Source organism: Malus sylvestris, chromosome 5 (genome assembly GCF_916048215.2).
Source record: "Malus sylvestris chromosome 5, drMalSylv7.2, whole genome shotgun sequence".
Classification (NCBI taxonomy): domain Eukaryota; kingdom Viridiplantae; phylum Streptophyta; class Magnoliopsida; order Rosales; family Rosaceae; genus Malus; species Malus sylvestris.
Genome location: NC_062264.1, coordinates 46,796,242 through 46,816,634, shown reverse-complemented (window position 1 = coordinate 46,816,634; position 20,393 = coordinate 46,796,242). Strand labels below are relative to the sequence as shown.

General features: G+C 37.5%; 2 protein-coding genes across 3 annotated transcripts; both read right to left on the bottom strand.

Annotated features, from left to right (window-relative positions):
• Positions 1 to 2,070: 2,070 nt before the first annotated feature.
• On the bottom strand, positions 2,071 to 5,055 carry LOC126623336 (protein C2-DOMAIN ABA-RELATED 11-like). 2 transcript variants are annotated; one of them, XM_050292193.1, is made up of 4 exons: positions 4,865 to 5,055; positions 3,936 to 4,080; positions 2,955 to 3,050; positions 2,071 to 2,640 (listed from the first exon to the last, which is right to left on the bottom strand). In XM_050292193.1, exons 2-4 carry the CDS (start codon positions 4,044 to 4,046, stop codon positions 2,353 to 2,355), a joined length of 495 nt encoding a protein of 164 aa, XP_050148150.1. In that variant the 5' UTR covers positions 4,047 to 4,080; positions 4,865 to 5,055; the 3' UTR covers positions 2,071 to 2,352. The 2 variants fall into 2 exon arrangements, with proteins under 2 accessions (XP_050148150.1, XP_050148148.1); XM_050292191.1 differs by lacking the exon at positions 4,865 to 5,055 and having other exon boundaries at positions 3,936 to 4,088.
• Positions 5,056 to 5,612: 557 nt separating this feature from the next.
• LOC126623335 (sister chromatid cohesion protein PDS5 homolog A-like) lies at positions 5,613 to 18,752 on the bottom strand. Its single transcript, XM_050292190.1, has 34 exons — positions 18,420 to 18,752; positions 16,884 to 17,087; positions 16,599 to 16,780; positions 15,950 to 16,076; positions 15,633 to 15,851; positions 15,312 to 15,528; positions 15,078 to 15,223; positions 14,839 to 14,984; positions 14,076 to 14,225; positions 13,907 to 13,955; positions 13,626 to 13,817; positions 12,498 to 12,680; positions 11,998 to 12,152; positions 11,792 to 11,918; positions 11,539 to 11,688; positions 11,388 to 11,447; positions 11,038 to 11,174; positions 10,803 to 10,920; positions 10,515 to 10,649; positions 10,225 to 10,424; positions 9,895 to 10,051; positions 9,632 to 9,778; positions 9,145 to 9,225; positions 8,603 to 9,040; positions 8,379 to 8,525; positions 8,172 to 8,279; positions 7,965 to 8,044; positions 7,713 to 7,764; positions 7,522 to 7,608; positions 7,358 to 7,395; positions 7,152 to 7,214; positions 6,909 to 7,057; positions 6,292 to 6,716; positions 5,613 to 6,157 (listed from the first exon to the last, which is right to left on the bottom strand). Exons 1-34 carry the CDS (start codon positions 18,510 to 18,512, stop codon positions 6,107 to 6,109), a joined length of 5,013 nt encoding a protein of 1,670 aa, XP_050148147.1. The 5' UTR covers positions 18,513 to 18,752; the 3' UTR covers positions 5,613 to 6,106.
• Positions 18,753 to 20,393: the final 1,641 nt, after the last annotated feature.

Sequence of the window (20,393 nt, the reverse complement as noted above, 5' to 3'; positions counted from 1 at the left end):
CTATTCCCGTTAATTCATATAATAAGATACGCGGACCTGCACGTCCCATACTGTGCATTTTACCACTGCAGTGGTGATTCGAATATTCTATTATACAAACTAACCCCCCATAAGATATTTTCCCTCCGTCGCAAAACAAAAACGTTTCACTTGAAAAGCAGTCTTTCTTGACAAAATAATACTCTAATATAGAGGGGTGTGTTTGGATTAAAACTTGACTTTGGGCTCAAGAAAGGAGCTGGCCCAAAAGGAGGCCTAAAGGGAAAGCCCAGCCGAAACCCAGAAAAGCAGACAAGGCCTTTTCTGACTTGGTGCAGCTCATGAAGGCCACTTGCTCACCTACCCAAGGGCCAAGTGGTATAGACTGACCAGCTGCACAGCCCATAAAGTACTTTATGGTGGCATTACATGTAAAATAGCTGATGAGTCATCACCCTCAAACCGCATTCGGGCAAAGCTGCTGCTACAGGAGGCCAAGCCGAGTTGTCTATATAAGAAGAAAGAGAAACCAGGAATAAGGACACTCAATCAAACAAACAAATGCAAGCACAAACTCTGCTTAAAGCCAGATTTGCCTTCAAAACGAAGCTGTAGTCAGCCCAAGCTTTCATCCCTCTCGGGACAAGCCTTCATCCCTCGCGGGATAAACCTTCTTTCAAACCTTTGTAATAGCTCTGCTACCCTGTTCAATCTTGCTGTAGTATCGATTCATCTTTTGTAACCTCTCTCTCTCTCTCTCTCTCTCTCTCTCTCTCTCTCTCTCTCTCTCTCTCTAAGCTTTCAGACCCTTGACAAAACTACAAAGATAGGAACCTACAAGACGAGCAGCCTTACCTGATAAGGTTTAACCTTGCTCGACCTTCTTTGCTTTGTTTTTGTCTTTTCATTCATTAAGCCTAACAATATGTTGTATACTTCCAGTTATATGCAAGTTATTTCTAGCAATATGACTATTAAAAGGCTTTCTCAGTACTTGGATCCGATTTGAATATATCTTCAGTGTTCAAACCAGATCCAAGTCCTAAGCCCTCGGGCATGCAAATCTGATCAGTTAAAAGTCCTTGGCCTCAAGGCATAAAAAAGAACCTTATGTGGACTTAACCCATCCACGACAGTCCTTGATAAACGAGAAGTCCGAAGTTACTTGGGGCGCAAGTAATCGACCTACCCTTTAGTTTTATTTCTATTATATTATGATTATCATAGAACGCTTAAGCATGGAATGGATTCTGATGGGAAGCCTCAAGGCCTACACCTAAGGCCCCACAAAGGCATCCATTTGGATTCATTCCGTTATGCGATCTAGAGAGTTTGAGTACAAGAACGAATTCTGATGAGAAGCCTCAAGGCCTACACCTAAGGTCCCACAAAGGCACCTATTTGGGTTTATTCTACCTCTCGGACTCGGGTAATCAAAAGTATAATAGTTATAAAACTCCTGCAATCACGAGAACAAATATGATGTGTTCGAGCACTGGTTTAGTTATTGATGGGAAGCCTCAAGGCCTACACCTAAGGCCCGACAAAGGCACCTGTTATAACTAACACGGTTTCTCGGATATATACATATATACAACTAAAACTCGACATCCATTTTACATCTGTCATGCTGAAGATGGCAGTGGCACGCCTGAGCACCTAAAAGTTAACCTTGATTGTGAGCCTCAAGGCCTACACCTAAGGCCCCACAAAGGCACCTCTCAAAGTTAACTCTGTCCTTCTCTTTCAGCCTTGCCCGACAAGACTCGCCCGACAAGACTTGCCCGACGAGACTTGCCCAACAAAGCCCGACAGTGAAGCAGAAGCCCGACAGCAGTACTCAACCGGCGCCAACCTCCCGGGGAGCTGTGTGCTCGTCGGCCAAGAAACATCCCCGACGGAAATTCTTGACGCGAACAGGGTGGATTCAAGCTTGGACCAAAAGGGCGAGCATACTATACTGACCAACTGACCAATCTTCATATTTGCGCCCAACTTTTATTTGCTGTAGGTTTTTCAGTTCAGTCGAGTCAACGCCGGAAAATAGAGTCGTTCTTTTGCATGTTTACTTAATTAGAAGGAGATGAATCAGAGAAAATGGATGAGAATGTGATTAGCCACTCCCTTAATCAATAAGCAAAACCTCGAGTTTCTACATTATCCATAAAACCTAGATTACATTTATACATGCACAGGATTCCAGATTAATGAGTCTTCACAAGTTCAAACAACCTACTCCCCCCTTGGGCAGCTGGGCTAGTAGCCTGGTACATATTCATGCTAGGTTTTCCTAGAGGAGTTGCAACAGAAAATGACCAAGCTACATTCTCCCACTGTTAGAGGTCTACACCTAAGCCGATCCTGAATTCTGCACTAAGCAACCAGCGCTTTAGGTAACTTGATTTTCAGTTCTATTTCCCCTGATTCGACGTCACAAAGCCTCAACCAAACACTCTGCACCACCTCACCGTCTACACAAGCGATGGAGCTTTCCCCAACTAGGCAATTTTCACCATCTGGGACAACCTTCCTTAATGTTGTCTCACCGGATGAAACACGCAAAATCTGTCTCAATCTAGCTGCGGAGACTATTGGCTGAAGGCTGAGGTGAGCATGTCCCATCTTATCATCCGTCTTCAGAAAGTCTTTGTCGAACACTTCCTATGGAAAAAGACCTTTTGTCATGTCATACAAGCCTAAAAGAGTTGTAATGGGAATAGTAGTTATTTTCATCAACTATATAATCAATCATCAGAAAATTACTCAGGAATATTGATTTCAAAACAACAGTGAACATAATAGAATCTGAAAAATAAAATATAACTGGACTAAAACCAAAACTGAAATAACGAAACATGTACAAATTAAGGAAAAGTAATGGTCTAATTTTGCCAAAACACTATCAAACACAACAACATAATATATTAAGCTCATCAGAAGAACCGGCCACCATCAAATTCAAATGCCCAACTTACCAAACTTAGAACTTCAATAGGCTCCTTAAGGAAGAAGCTTAGCTCTTCATTCCAAACTGGATTGAGGCAACTGTTGATAACCTTGGTTTTTGCCTCCTGGTACAGATAATACTAATGAGTCGCTTCAAAGTTCAACTTTTATTGTAAAACAACTTTATGCACATCCAAAGTAATTAATACGTGAGATACTCTGAGCCTATTTACAAACAGGCCCCTCAAAGAAACGCGCAAATGATATTCTAGTCTATAGTTATGCCAGAACTGTGAAGGCCTCCTCATACACGAAATTTGAAGTAAAGACAACAGGATATTCCAATTCCGCACATCGTTGAAGTGTGCGCGATCGAAAAACAACTATAATCTTAGCATGTGAAGGAATCAATTCAAACAATTTGGTCTCTTGATAAACTATTTGAAGGAAATTGGAATCATACATCCAGTCCAAGATTAATCTGGCCACAGTAAAGACTGAGTGAAATATGAAAGGTTCTCAATCAGTTGGTAAAACTAACTTCTTCCAGTTGAAAGGCTAAACAATAAAGAAGCGAGGTAGCCCTCTTGCTACCATAATCATATCAACAGAATCTTTTGGTCTAGGTCATTAAGCCTAGAAGATAGATTGCGTAACCTTGCTTTCACTCAACATAATTTGTAGGAAATTTGATTCAACGTTGGTTAAAAGGGGAACTGACACTCATCCTTCCTAGAATATAAGGACAGGTTACTTGTTTGAGTTCCCCCGTCTCCCATCCTCTTTTCAAGTCCCACTCTTTTCCCCGTTATTTATCAAGTAAGCTTATGAGGGAAGTAACACAAATTCTCCCGAAGACAATCCAATGCACTCAGCTCAGGGTGAGTTCTACAAAGTCATGTGTGTCTGTGAACAAGAATATGTGTCTCTGTGCATGCCGCGTAGTATTAAAGCATAACTATGAACTTCATGAAAACGGTTGAGCAAAAAAATAAGGACATCAAATTCACCTGATTGCCCAACTTGACAACAACATAAGGGTCGCTGCTCCTGAAATCCCGGATTACCAGTCCCTTCCCTTGCACGACTGTAACTTTTATCAAACCCAATGAATCTCCCATACTTCCTTTCCGCTTTCCAGAAATTTGCCAACTTCTGCACATTACTCACAGACATATCTAACCATTTCAAGTTTGAAAAGAAATGCACGAGAACACCGACTTAATCATGCTCTTTTGCACTACGCAAGTACCCAACCCAAGTCTTAAAAGAAACCCAGCAATAGCATACATCCATCCAGAGGGCGTTGAAGGTTACATTTACAAAAAGCAAACAATATCCATGGAACTTTACAGAATATTTGTGAAAGAAGAAGAAAAACTCAGTAAACGAAAAGGCGGAGTTACTAACAATTCCACATAACTTTAAGAATCAAGTTTAAAATAACATGTGTATTTGAGAAAAAACTGTGTGGTTATTCAAGAACATCTTAGATCGATCACATAAAATAAACCGATAAATAATATACATATAGTTCACTTGACTTGTGTGTGAAAATAAAAGACAGAGGCTTTGCAGAAAATTAAAAACAGAAAAGGAAAAAAGAAGCTTGTTTTAGCAACCAATAACCAGATCAACCAGATCATCTATGTCACATTTTATATCAAAAAAAAAAAAATATATATATATATATATATTATTACAAAGAAACTCAAAGGCAGCAAAACCAAAACATTGCAAGGAAAGAAAAGCCATTAGCCACCCAGCACTCACTCACTGAACAAATTAAACTAAAAAAGAAAAAGAAAAATAATTAACTAGTTAATTTGTATGATCATATGTGGAGAACAAGTGCAGTAATTTAGAAGCATAGCATGAAAAGCAAAAACCAGAGAAAGAAAGAAAGAAAGAAAGAAGAGAATCACTTCACTTGACTTACCAGGCACAGACAGTCAGGCAGTGGCAGTAGAGATTTGTTTTTAAGGATTTATGAACAAGAATTAATATTGAATTAATCCTACGGAACTGGATTTTATGGCCCTCTCCTTCTCCATCTCCCCCTCTCCCCCTCTCCCTCTGGTTTAATATTAGTAATGGGTTTTCTGGTTTTATTTACCGTCAAAATAAGGAGACACTTGGACAGCCAGCGGAAGCGGGAATACCGACTAACCGGTCCCTATGGTTGGCTGAGGAGTTGATGATGGCATCAGTAGTGGATTAACGCAGGCACGTGCCAGTCAAGACTTGACCAAAGATAGGACACACACAAGAGATTTTTCAATGCAACCGACACACGAGATGGTACAAATGATGAAATATGTATGCTAAAAAGTTAATAACCTAAAAAATAAAAAATTTCATCACTTGTATAAAAACACATAGTGTATTATCCGTATTCCCGTCACAATAAAAAATTTCTCAATACACACAACACCTGGTCTGGTCCGAGTGAGCTATAGATTAGGGGGGACCGTCTGATGAGTTGACGCTTGATGTCATTTCATTCATTTTGGAAACGTAAACGTAAATGATAAGTGTGGCCCCAGTGGTACTAGTGGGCAAAGAATATATAAACAAACAAACAAGCGTCTTTCCATGGAATGGACTCCGCTGTCTGCAAACAAGGCTAGCTAATCAGAAAAATGAATCCACCGACAATGACATGAAACTCTAACAAGAAGAAGAAATAAAACAAAGCCCTCCAATTATCACTTCCATGGATGTTATTAGGATTCAAGCAAGAATTAACACACAAACACAACACACGATTATCCCCACGTATAAAACTCTACTGTACATGTCGCGGCCATTCAAGCATAAGTTGTGGAGGTAAACTAGCGTCAACTAGACTATACTCAGACTCCACTAGAGCCCATTCATCGCATGTCAAAATCTATCAGCTAACCATTACCAAGTCCCCAGGTCTAGTACGTACAGTCACCGCTGTCGCTAAAGATACCCAAAATGTTTACAACCATTTAACACTTCCTTCACCTACAGTCAGTGGGATATGCATATTATATGCCTACGCTGTCTTTTTTACATTCTACATCAATGCTGCCGGCCACCCTTCTTCATTCTTCATTCTTCCCTCACCGCCCACGCCATACTGCAACGCCACAGATTACTCACAGCCCCGCAGCCAGCCCAAGGTAAAAGTGGTACAAAGTGGCTCCACCAGTCATCGCACTCGCTTTGAACCTTTTTTCACTACTCGTTGCGTCCACTTGCCCTGCATCCATGGCACACAAGAAACAAGACGATTAAAACTAAGAATTTCACTTTTATATGCCCACTAACACAGCTTTAGCATTTTGTATAATAAAAATATAAAAAAATAAAAAAAGCAAGGCTGTAGGCGAGTACGAGAGGCTCATCATCAGAAAGTTCGTCATCTCCGGCATCAGAAAGACTTGAAGGCTCTACATGGGATTTCTCCTGCTTCAAGGGACTACCAGAAATATCATCTTTATCTTGAGTCCCTTCAGAATCTGACGGATCTTCCTCATTAACCCCTCTTGACCCTCCACTTAGTTCATCTGCTTCTTTCTCTTCTGAGTGTTGCATCTCCTCAGTTCCATTTTCAGCATCTTGTGGAATACTGTCCATGTCTTCAGCAGGGATCCCTTCCGAACCAGGATTCTCTTCATCAGATTCCTCGGTATTATTTGGACTTTCTTCCGCATCTTTCAACCCTTTTCCTTCAGAAACAAACTTCACTTCTGTGTCAGATTCCCCCTCATCTGTCACGTTCTCGTCCACTTTTTCAGCTTTCTCTTCTTCTGAACTACCTGCAAAAGAAATTGATTTAAGATTAGATACACAAACAAAACATGGATCAGCCATCGTTACGTTTCATTACATGTCAGAATTCTTACAGGTCCACCCAGACCTTTGCACCGAATGTCATTGCTGTTACAGATAGGTATATCATATGTCACAAGCACTATGGCATCAAGATGAAAACTGATGAGAAATCTTACCAGAGTCGATTTCATCAATTTTAGATGTAAGGGCAGGCTCATCATTCGATACTTCAGAACTCTCTTTGTCCCTACTTCCCCAATGATTTCTTTTTGATACGCCCTTCTTCCTGGCCGAGTTTTTCTTTGGTGTTCTTTTCCTTTTAACTCTACAAAATCAGAGACCAATCACATTACAATTTTTATCTTTAAGAAAAAGAAAAAGTATCGGACAAATAAGCAAAGGATGCAAACTTCACTAACGTTTTAATTGGTTTTTTGTTCTCTCGCGAACCACCTGTGGGCTTATTCTTTTGACCAGGGGACCTGTAATAATAAAAGAGAAGAAAATGAGATGGCATACCATAGACATCCCCATTCAAGGCTAACAAATATTCCCCAAAATCGTTAGGTGAATCACTTTGAAGAACATATAATCTACAGGCTTGCATCAGAAAGACCATACTTACACTTCTTTTGAGGGGGATTTATTTGACGAATTTAACTTCTGTAAATGAGGAAACATGTAATGTGTCAGAATTATGTCATGATTTGTTCCTTTACTGGAAATGTAAAGTAGAACTGCAGAGCGCTATCAGCTAGAGGAGAGAATTCTGATAAAAAAATTTCACACCTTTGTGGGCTTGCGACCTTTGTCAATGAGCTCCCACCGTTCCTTTTCTAACCGAAGTACTTCTACATCTCCATCTTCATACAGTATCTTCCATGTGACATAAACAAGTGAAAATTATTAGTAAATGTGTACATTTACAGCAGGTTATCTGTATATCCAAGAGATGATAAGGGAAAGAAAGTGCAGCTTACCACATGCTTCCTCTTTAACGTATCAAACGACTTCACCGTGCCTTCATAAAATCTGTAGATTTTAAAATAAGCCAAATAAGTATTTTAGTGCTTATTTATATTCTAGTTCTTATAAACTAGTTCATAATCATATAGTTGCAATGTAAGACAGAAATTAGAAATGAAAGGGGCAGTTTTTGAGTATAATAATCAGCAAAAAGGAAAGCTTCAATCTGTATGTCTTGTCTGCAGATTGTCTATTAGAGCACTCACCGCTTATCCATTGGCCACCAAACTTTTATTCTGCAACCAATCAAGTCTTCGACATCTTTTCCACTTTCCTTGAATTTGCACTACGGATGAAAATAGAAAACTGCATCAGTTCAGAAACGACATACTAATGATACCATAAAGGAAGGTGTGCCAGTTTTAATGACGTCACCACTGTGATGTTGGATGTGAAGGTGTAAATCAACTTACCTTTGCCAAACCGGAAATGCTCTTTCTTTTCCGCTTCTTGATGGATCCTGCAGGAGAGTTGAAATCACTATTTAGGTCATCCTTGTCAGCCTCCAGCACATTAGGCTCCTGCAATAAAGGTACAACATAAGTTTATTACAATGTTGAACAGCTAAGAGAACCATGATGTTATGCATTTTGAATAAAAAAAGTTGGAAGAGAACTCACTTCACGGTCACTGGCTTCTCCAACTTCATTTGTCTCATCATTAAGACCATGGTCAGAGGCTCTGCCTTTACGTTGTGACGAGGAGGTAGCATTCTTCCGGAAGCATGAAACCAACAAATCTGACTCGGTGCCTTGAACCAGTTTTCTCTGCATAGACATTTTATTTTAGAGCTGTGGTGAATCCTAGCATTCATGTCGATGGATTGAAATGATAAAATTATTACATTGCCTACATCGTCTACTGAAGCACTTAGAGGAGACTTTGAAGTACTTCTAGGTGATCTGAAAGCACCATGAGCGGATGATGACCTCCTACGTTTAGGAATGGGGACAGACGTTGCCTCAGTAGATTTTCTTTTGTTTTCCTTTTTGTGCTTTAGATCCATTCTTGATTTCTTGCTTGGAAGATTTTCATGACCGTTGCTTGACTCAAACTTAGAAGGCTTTTCCAAATTATCCAAATTTATATCCCTGACCATTTTCAATATATCAACACTATTTTCAGCATTCTCTGCATCAGCTGATGATGCCTTGTTCTTTTTTGCCTTTTTAGCCTTGGAATTTTGAGATCTTAAGCGCTTTATAATTCTTCCTAAAGGCACTTCACCTCCATCTCTTTCACCATCTTTCATAAGCTCATCTTCAGCAATCTCTGAAAGTCCCTATTGTGATGTAAGAAACAGCATACAAGTTACTAAAAGATCAATGATACACCAAATATCACAGCGTTTCAAGAGTGCAAGTGTTCTTCAGTATTATAACATACCGTCTCACTAGACTCTAACTTAAGAGATTCAAAGTGAGCCACCGCAGAGTCATCGGCCAACCATGTTTTCCCTTCACTGGCCTATCAAACATAAGCATTAAATTGGTATCATAAGAAATTGAGAATATGACCAAAATTAACAAAATATTACAAGAAAAACTTGATGTTGGTTTAACTTTAACCCAAGTAGTTTAGCACAAAGCATTAGAATATCTTAAGCAGTCTGGCTCAATCACATATCATGGAAAGTGACTCATTCTTGAAAATAATTACGTTTTTTTTCTTTTTAAGTCATGTTGTTTTGAGTTCTCAACTGTTGTACACAAGCAAGAAATCAGAATAGTCTAATTTCCAAGTCTAAAATGTGGGTTTAATCTCTCATTCCAGAAACTATAACCGCATGCTCAACACATAGGCAAGGCACCTGGTCTTGATCATTACCTGCCTTATCCAGCAAGCGACTTAAAAAGGAAAAGGGATCCCTTACCATAGAGTCATCTCCTTCTTTCTTGTCATACTGTTTGTACAACATAGAAGGTAGAGGAACTGATGCAGGCAATCCTTGTAAATCATACTCCTTTGGGGATAAGCGCTTGGTAACTGACAGCCCAAGGTCACAAATACCATGTGAATTCTGAAAATTTCAAAGTACCACATAAGTAAGCTTGAACAGGGGGAGGGATTGATGATTGAATATGCTCAGAGAGCCTGAAAAAGAAAACAGTATCAACAATAAGTTTAATAATCAACCTTTGACTTTGTTGCATCATATATATCTTCAGAGCACTTGATACTTTGAAAGATAGAGATTATAGCAGAAATATCCTCCTTTTCAATGTTGCTACTAGATTCTGACTTGACATCATCATCTCTATGCACCAACATAGACAGAAATAAGTGCAATTGCCTGTAAAATACAGAAAACGACAATTCAGTGAGAATGAGCATTAACAATAAAATAAATGCCAAGATACCATTTATCTACAGATATAGAATAATTCCGCCTCATTTTGTCAATCATTTCAGCTCTGATTTCATATAAAACATATCTATAAATGCATGTCAGAGGGAATATAATACCGGTATATCGGCTCAAATGCTTTCACATCCTTGCATTCATCAATATTAGGGCAAGAATGATGTGCAAGGGCATGAACCAAGTATGGGAGGATGTACTCCGGATAAGCAGTCAATGAATTGGCATCAGATTGCTGCATGGAGAGATGCCGCCCCTTTGTTTGGTGATACATTTGAATAATGTCTGCGAGATTCTGTTTCTCCTGCCATTTCAACCAAAATACAAACTTCAGCCAATAAACACGCTAAAACAAGGATGATTACTCTGAATGAATAAATCCTAGTATCGATACCTCTTGAAACTCCACTGACTTTGATCCAGATGTGTTAAAAAAGAATGCACAAGCGTATTTTCCATCTAAAAGCCGGTCCTTTATGTATTGATGAACTTTGTTCAGGAAAATTTTCTTAGCTTGAGGGAAACTAATCTAGAAGACCAAAAACAATAAACAAATAAATAAAGACAAAAATAGACATCCAGTTGCATGAATACGACAATTAAGTACTTGTATTAGGAAAAACATAACAAAAACAAAAAATACAGCAAGTAATACTGAAAAGATTAACCGGAAAAACTCCACCTCTGAAGTCTTCAAGGTTAAGTAGAAGATATCAACCGGTATCTTATGATTCCAGTGCTTGGACAGACGAAGAATCGCCTTTGCAGAAGCAAGCCTCAAATGCGCCTTGTCAACTGAACTGTAGATCACAAAAACTTTACATGAAATTTGACGCCTCATATTACAAACAACAAACTGAAGTAGATTGATCAACCTGATTCAACCATAACCAGAAAATGTACAATTTTGAACTTACCTTGTTTCTATGTCTTTTGATATTTCTCCACAAGAAAGTGTGTTTCTTAAGATTTCCAGCAGACCATCAATGCCAGAGCGAACATGAGCATCTTTGACAGGCAAATAACTTTTCACTAATGTCTTTATCCCATATATCTACAATTCAAAAAAGAAAAAACCAAGAAAAATGAAAGAGCAACCCAATGTATAAGGAGCTTGCAGTATTAAATCCAAAGAGTCACTGTATTACACTAATATATCCTGAAAAAGTTACCTAATTCCTTTTGGAGGATCAAAATGAACAAAGAAATTAAACCCACACAACTCTATAAGTTAAATAAAAATAAAAATCTCTCAAAATTGACCAACCTTTAGCAAACAAAGATCACTTTTGTCATCCCAGGATGCAATTTTATAGTCACCTGATTTCTGAAAAGTAAAGCATACGCAAGAAAACAAATTATCATCGTGTCATAAAATTAAAGATATATCACAAGTTCAGTGAATTAGAGAGGCATACATTATCGCACTTTAGGATATTTTCAAGTATAAACTTTTCAATTTCCTTCTCTCTAGTTTCAAAAACTGGCATTGCAGTCTGAGCTATACACCCCAGAGATTGTAGTACAGCAGGCAAATGTGTCCTCTCCTCCAGCATATCCACAAGCCTCTGCAAATTGAGAAATATCAACTTCCCAACTGCTAACATTATCATAATATTATACAATTTAAGAGGATCTAATTGTGCACATAAAGTAACACTAATCTTAAACCTTGTATAGAACAGAGAGTGATTTAAGTCCATCATCCTTTGTTATCGCTGCGAGGGCATGTACAGCATACTTTGCCTGTCTTCGACTGCCCTCCAAACACAACCTCTCCAATACAAGGTCTATGGAACTGCAAGATAAATATAGGACAACAATGAGCAATATATACGAGGGGAATAGCATAATAGTTCAATTTCCAACAATTGGACCTTGATGACACTGCAAGATGCTCCCGGATGGTACCACCAGCCTTTGCTAAAATATTCAAAACCCCTTCTTTTATGGTTTCATCATCGTCTTTAAGCAAATTTACTAGTTCTTCTCCTGTCCCACTGAGTAGTAATGGACTAAAGCGTGCAAGAATCTGAAAATACATTAGAAGAGAATTAGGATTTAGACTTGAAAATGCTCAAATAACATTAAATTTTGGGGGAATGAAACTGGAAATTCTTGCTAACTATAATATATGAGGCCAAAGATGATAGCATTGTAAGCACCTCCAATCTCAACTGATAAAAAAATTTGACCCTGAGGTCCCTGACAGATAATATAATAATACAAGAAAGCAAAAGTATGCACAAATATGGGACATAGTTGTTGATCCACAGACCAGGGGAAAAGTGTTGTTCACTAGCTTGAGCAGATAGTAATCAGAGCAAACATTTTACAGATTTGTCTACAAGAGCGATAGTAAGAATTGTATCCTTACCACCAAAATATTCATGCAAGATTGCACATATTTCATATCTGCGGTAGATTTGTGTACAAGAACCTCCAGAAGAATTTCCTTTACATGCTCTTTGTTGAAAAGTAGATAAGAACACTTCACTGAGAAAGTGCTAAGAAAATCATATAGTCGGTGTTTTTCACCTAGAATCCTAAGCAAATCATCCTGCAAATAAAAGAACGTTTGGATGAATATCAATTTAAATACAACCTCAACATGCAGTTTCCATGTCCTAATACAAAATAAGAAAGCTGAGAGAAAATTAGGTTCAGAAATCATATCCTATACCAGGCTACTTTTTTTTTTGGAGACGAAATGATAGAATTTTATTAAAACAATAGAAGGAATTACAACAAATGGATAAGAAATCAAACAACTAGCAAGACTAGCTAGGACCTCTCAAGTAGGACTACTTTACAAGTAAATAAAGCTGAACCAAATTCATTTTACAGCTGCTAAGACATCCATTCACTATATAAGAAAGAGAATAATCCCTGAACTCCCTGAACTCATTCAAAACTGATGCCCATAGGGCTGCCCAGTATCTTACTCTACCCCATAGTTCCTCTACTCCCACTCCCTTATAATCCTCACTGCCCCACAAAGCTCTAGCTTTCTTACCCTTCCCTAAAGCCTCAAACTTGGTGCTTAGAAGCTCGAAAAAACCCTTTGCAATAACCCAACTAGCTCTAACTTCCTTGAACACTTTCCACTACAGCTGTATCAAGCAAGAACAATGGAGAAAAACTAGACGGGTCATAGAATTGTAAAGCTATGTGTTGAGGATAGACATGCAGTCACGCACTGATGAAGGTGGGATATGATAGGAAGTTTAATGCATATAGGCAGCAAATTAGTTGTCTTTGTGTGTGTGTTTTGCCCTGTTGGAGGTGGTGGTGTCAACTAGCTAAAGTTGTTGATGTAACAATTATATTTCCAATGTGGTGAGATTGACACCCATTATGTTGATGCAATGGCAGAATGAGAGTAAAGCATGAGGCATTTGATTTCAGATAGGGGTTGCCTTGCTAGTGCAAACCATTTTTGCCGCTTTTTATCGTTAAATAACTTACTATAAAACATTACAATAGTGAGTGAGTTACTCCTTACCCGTAAGGTGCAAGCTTGCTGGGAGCCAGTGTTTGGATCAACAAGATTTGTTAAGATCTTCCAGATGTTAACGTCTTTCAGTTGATCAAGAAATTGAAAACTCTCTTCAGCCTTAACTGGATCAGCAAACAACCGTGACATTATACGGAAGCAATAGAGAATTTTTTTTTGGACCTCAGGAGCATCACCATCCTGCATTTGAATCACAACCAGACTAACCAGTCACATTGCTTGGGACATCATATGACATTGCACAGTTCAAACTTGGAGTATTTGCTAACCTGATGCATCTGCTTAAGTGCCAGATACTTCTGCATCTCTTGTTGTAACCTGCAATCCAAGAAGAAATCCCCTGAAAATCAGTTTGCAAATCATCAAATGCCAAGATCAAAAAGTTGAGGAGTATTGAAAGTCGTAGCTTGGTATCCAATCCAAGCATTAACAACATACCTCTGCTTCTGCTCCAGAATCTTCTCAAGAGCCTTAACCTCAACTTTATCAAATCTTGAGAAGACTCTCACCCAATGTTTAACTTTATCTTTTACTGAAAAGTTAGTTGGGAACAGGGACTCACAGAGAACACTTTCAATTGTATCAGATCTGCAAAATTGAAGTGCTCAAAAATTAAGTGCTCAACATTCAGACTCAAAAAGAAGGTAGCAAGTGGGAAAACCCCAAAATATAAAATACTATTAAAGCTACCACTCGACAATAAATCTAATGTGTTGCTCATCAATACAATCATGACCATTCACTGTAAACAATTTGAGTTTCTGCACTTGCAGTTGTCAGAACCTGAATCTCAACAACAAACATGATAGACTACCCATGCATAGTATTAGTAGATTACAACCTGTGTCAGGTGTCGATCTAGGAACCTTGGTTATTTTAAAAAGGCAAATCATCATGTAGAAAAGTAGTTAATAGATCTTTAATCAAACCATTTGACAAACAAAAAAAAGTCAGCGAGTGAATCAGAATTTTCTTATAACGCATTTTATTAATTAATATATTAAATAAATAAATAAAAATCTCACAACAAGGACGAACTAGATATACATCAAGATCTTGGACCTATCATTACTTGGTTCCTCCTACCATTTTCCAAATATCACAATCTGCTACTGCTGTACAATGGAAACAGTAAAGCCTATATATATCATATTGGACTACGCAAACTTCCAATAAACAATTGAAACCCTGAAGGGCTTACCTGAAATCTTTGTCATAAAAACATCTCAGAATCTTCCCAGGAATCCAATCAAAATCACTGGATAGGAGTGGACCATCAGAGCACATTGTGCAATAAACCCTGAATATCTCAGCTAACCTCTCCATGGTATACTTTTTAACAAGTAGCTGAGAAGGGGAAAATGGAGCATTATGAAAAATGGACAGGAAAAAAAAAACTAAATGGACACAAATGAAGATAAAAGGGACAAGTGTATATACAGATTTATCTCGAAGGCGCTCTGCAACCAGTTTTATAGTTTCTAGCGGAATGGAACTCAGGGCATGACATGCCACATCATAAACTACAGCAACAACTTGCTTTCGTACTGTTTCTTCAAAGTCCAATAGCCGGTCACAGAGGGCAGCTAGAAAATGTTATTTCAGCCCACAATCAGCAGGTGAAAGATATGAAAGGATTTGACAGCATGCAGCTAAATACTCCAAAGAACTTACAAATTATTTCGGGAGCTTCAGCTCTGAAAGGATTTGACAGCATACAGCTCTTGACATGTTGGAGGACCAACATGCGAACCTCCACAACTCTATCAGTCAACCTCTTCAAGAACTCTGAAAAGATTGGCTGAAAGGCTTCAAAGATGGTAGAGCCTGGCAGAGAGAATAGGTCTCCAACTAAACTAACGGCTTTTAAACGAGTTTCTAGCTGATCAGTCTGCAGATGTTCAAAATTTTACTTTAAATTTGTTCATCCAACTAAAAATATCCATGTCATGTAGTATGAAGAGGTGAAATGTCAGACATTGGATTAGTATGTACCAGTAACTCTCCTGTTAGGTATGGGACAACTCCTGATAAGATTTGGGGAGCAGAACGATATACATCATAGATGACTTCATGGTAATCAATCTGATGATTCTCAGACTTGTTGTCTCCTGACATTGATGATATAAGAAATTGTTTAATGCCAGATTCAAGCTTTCCTGCGCACTGTTCTATAACATTCATGGCAAGCCTCCTAGCAGCCACAGTGATATCCTAGTATTTGAATTTCACAAGGTCAGCACACAATGCAACTTGACCCAGAAAAACTATAAAAATAATTCCATAGACCAGAAAATAGAGAAGATTCTTACACTTCTATTACGACCTAATATAGACAATACAATAAACAAAAGATCATCTCGCAATTCCTCGCTCTCTTCTAAGAGCACAACCATGATTGTTTGCATCGATGACAAAACAGTTTCTTGGTGATCATCTCTGCATATGTGACAAATTTCAAGACATTAATTATTAAATTGAAGCAGAAACTATTCCTTCAATAATAAACATTTAGAAAGAAGAAAGAAACGCAGTCAACCAATTAACAGCAACCCAACCACCCCCTCCCTGGGCACTTTTAAGTTTTAGCAGATAACATGTGTTGCTACTAGTTGTATCCCATGTTAACTTTCTATTTGAAGGATTCACATTTTATGCAATAAATGTTCTCTTGTTTCAAGTATTGCATCTTTGTTCTATCATTATAGGAAAGCTATTTTTGAAACTAACCAACCAATTGATGCCCATTATCAGACTGATCTATAGACATTATCTTGGAAATATATAGCAACATAGATTATAGAGTTCAAGAAACTTAATCAAAATAAATTAACTCATGAAACACAGTGAAAAGAAAGGAACACCTTTAGAGAGATGATCATATGCTTTGAAGGATATGATAACAAGATATTCCTCAAAATTCAAAGTCATATACATATAATTACAAGAAACAAAACAAACCTGGCAACTGCAAAAAATGTACTGAACATTTCATTCACCAGATCATCACATTCGAGGTCCAACATTACAACACATGACCTATATTTGGCAAGAGTCTCCAAAATGAGTACTCTTCTACCAAATGATGGACCACTTGTATCTTTCAATCCACTAAAAGTTCCCACAATCAAGTGAAATATATCCTGCAAAGATATTCGGAACAATCAGGTGAGACTGAGAGTACACATTGACAAAATGAAAACGCAGTATATCCTTTAACCAGCTGACTTAATAAAATAAATGCACCTTTAGCACTTCATCACTATAAGGAGCTTCAGGTGCAGTAATCCGAGTTATCTCACAAATACAAGTTGCAACTAGAAGCTTGACGTCTCTATCTTGATGCTTCAACAGTTCTGGCTTGACAATTGCATTAAGCAAAGGCTGCATTGACTCCAACATAGACGCTGGAGGTGCTTGATCCAAGTCCGAAAGACATGATGCAGCTTGCTGCAAGTTGGAAGAAAATAATCAATAATAATAGCATCTTAAATTCAACCTAAATTTACATGCAAATTACACAAGTCACACAATTATATGCATCCACTTTACTGATTATCAGAAGAATGTTCAGGGTATCGTTTGAAACTGAAAAATTGCAACAGACATTAATTGGTGGAACAATGGATTAACAGAAAAGATGAAATCATAAAGATCTGTTCTTATCATCACGAGAAAATATAAAATAACATTGAAATTTCCATGATTTTTATAGTCATTTTGCAATTCAGAATGACAAACCTATATTTCTATTCCACTACTGGCTATAAACAAACTAAAATTTTGAGTAAACTGAAAGAACCGTACATAAACACAGGATAAAACTTCCAACGAGACATAACAGAACATTTAGTCAAACGTCATTACAATTGCATCACTACTTAACCAAGCACCAGTGCACCATTGTGGTATAATTTTTTAGAGCAAACCTTATTGACAAAGCCATCAAGATCCTCTTAAGTGCGACACCATTCTCCAGTTTCCAATATTACCAAGTTCAAACTTCTAACTACATTAGGTCACTGAAATATTTATCACATAGAATGGGTACAGTACGCTTTCACATTTGGACTGATAGTTGGCACATTGCAAAACAACTAGCAAAAATGTTTTTTTGTCATCGGATGTGCTTAAATTTAACAAATCATGAGAATTCAATGTCAAGTCATGTACTTTTTTCCCAGTTATAAAGAAAATCTAGAATCTTTCCACAAGTAAATCTGGAGCAGTCTCACAAGTGAACATAATACTTGGAATCCCGATTTTGTTTCTTCCACTCACTTCTTTCGCATCTAAATACCACAGACATAACCAGCCACCACACAGCACGAGGGCATGTATATTAACCCTAAATCAGAGAAATTGTCCCCCAAACTTGTTCAAATTTAAGAAAATCAAAACTTCTAAAAAGAGAAAGTTCACTGAACACTCGGTTGAATCCCTAAAATCCAAAAAAGAAGTGTAATTTGAAATCTTAAGGCTAACTATGTTTAATCTCCTCACCAAAACCCTAATTGAACTAGTTAATTTATATGCTGTAGCCGAGAATTTCAATCTCGACGAAGAAATTACCAAGGAGATAAAATGAACGGAACTCAAAATTTGTAGTACTAACTTTCGCTTTCTTTTCACCGGTTTCGTAGCAACCAAACAGAAAATAACTAAAATAACTAAACGTTACCGAGCGTCAATTTCCGCGAAACAGGAGAAGTTTTTGAGTAATAATTCCGAAGGAGAAGAAAAATTGGGTACACAAAATAAGGAATTAGAGAAATGCAAAACCTTTAAGAGCTTGACGAGAGCGTCTTTGGAAGAATGAGGGGTCTCAAGCTTCGATCCCACCTCCTTGAGCAGCTGCTCGAGCTTTTGGGCCATCTCTTCGTGGGAGGGAGCAAAGCTGTCGTTTCAGGGCAGTGAGACCTCCCTCATGGAGTCGATAAGGGTGAGAATCAAGGTAGTGGAGGAAGAGGAGCTTCTTGTTTGTCTGTCTTTTTTTCTGGGCCGTGACTCACTGAGTGTGCCCGAGTTTGTTTCTCTCTCTCGAGTCTCGGGGGGTTGGCCCTTTCGAACAACGATGCGAAATGAACTGAAAATGTAAGAGAAATTTTTTTGACTTCTCAAGTTCTGCCCCTATCCCTTTATATATTAACAACTCTTATTATAGATGGCGCATTTCCTTTATTGCCGTTATATTTTAGTTATTTCCCAGTCATGTCCCTGTTGACCACAGTTGTCCTTTTTTTTTTCTTTTTTTTTGGGCAAACACCTTTTTTTTCTCTTTTTTTTTTAAAAAAAGGATAATACTAGAGAAAATAAATTTTTAAACTAAATTTTGTAAACCAAATGAGGTGGATGTCGATGATTGAATTATTACTTAAATATTTATTAACGTATTTATTTTCTATTAATGACACGTCATTTGGTTTACAAATTTAGTTTGAAAATTTGATCCCTCTAACATTAGCCCTTTTTAATATCAAGGCATATTATTAGTTGAGCTTGTTCCATTCTGAAACCTTTTGAATGACGCTAGGAAATATTGCACTAAAATGCACACCTCTCGTGGCAGGGCATGTCCTAGTTTTGATTGCTTGGAGATATTCTGAAAGATAAAAAAAAAAAAAAAAGGCTTTCAAAAAATTTTAATACAACAATGTATTTACAAGAAACTGAAAAATAAGTTAATATCTTACTTACTATCTACAAGGGCTATAACTTAAATTTTTTTTATTTATAAGTAGAAGATGAATATAAGTTATAACTCATAGTAAACTCCAAATGAGCCAGGTACCCTGGATCACTCTTGCAAGAACAATCGTTATGTGCATGTTAGGGTGCATTTACTTGTCTACAAATTTGTGATTAAAGAACTTTTACCATGTACGTGTCATAATTGCTTGTTTTCACCATCTAAATATCATTTATGAACAAAATTAGATTCCTGATAAGTTACACAGTAACTTGATTGTGCTTGTTTAATCACAAAGATAAGCTCTTATGAGTTTTTGATTTGATAAAGTTGTAAAATACCGAAAGAAAAGTAATACAAAAAAATACCAAATCATAGGTAGCAACAAATGGGTGGGGGGAATCAATGCAATGCCAACATCGTAACATGCTTTTGAGCATGGTACTTGAAAGTGGAAAGTTTGATACCTCGTTTGGTCGAAGATACATGGACAGCTGTGTCACAATTGTTAAATTGACGCAGCCGGTCACAATTGTTAAATTGGCACAGCTTGTCGGTTTTCATACGTTTTAATTTGATAGAAAAACTAATTAAAATGATTTAAAATTTTTGAGTTTTAATAAAAAAAATAGAAAGGTCTTGTAAGTGAATAGTACCATAAGTAACTATTTAAAATAAAAATGTCATTTTTCGTTAAAGTAAATAGTATCGAAAGTTTTCCATTAAAACCCCCAATTTTATTCTATATTTTATTTCGGTCTCAATACCATTTAAAAGTGTTCTTATTCTAAAGTATCAAATTCAATGTATTTAGCCACTTAGTATTATGGTTTAGTAATATTCTTATTCACTTGTAAGTGAAAGGTCTTAGGTTCTATTCCCGCCAGAGGCGAATTTGAACCACATTATTGCTAGCGTATTAAGAAGGCTAAACTCACTCCATTCCTTTAATGTAGATAATATCAATGTATTTTAAAAACAGGGTACGGGGTCCTTAATAGACGCTAAACGGACCAAAGGGCTTTTTTCTTTGGAAGTTTTAACAAAAATGGCCTATAACTATTCAT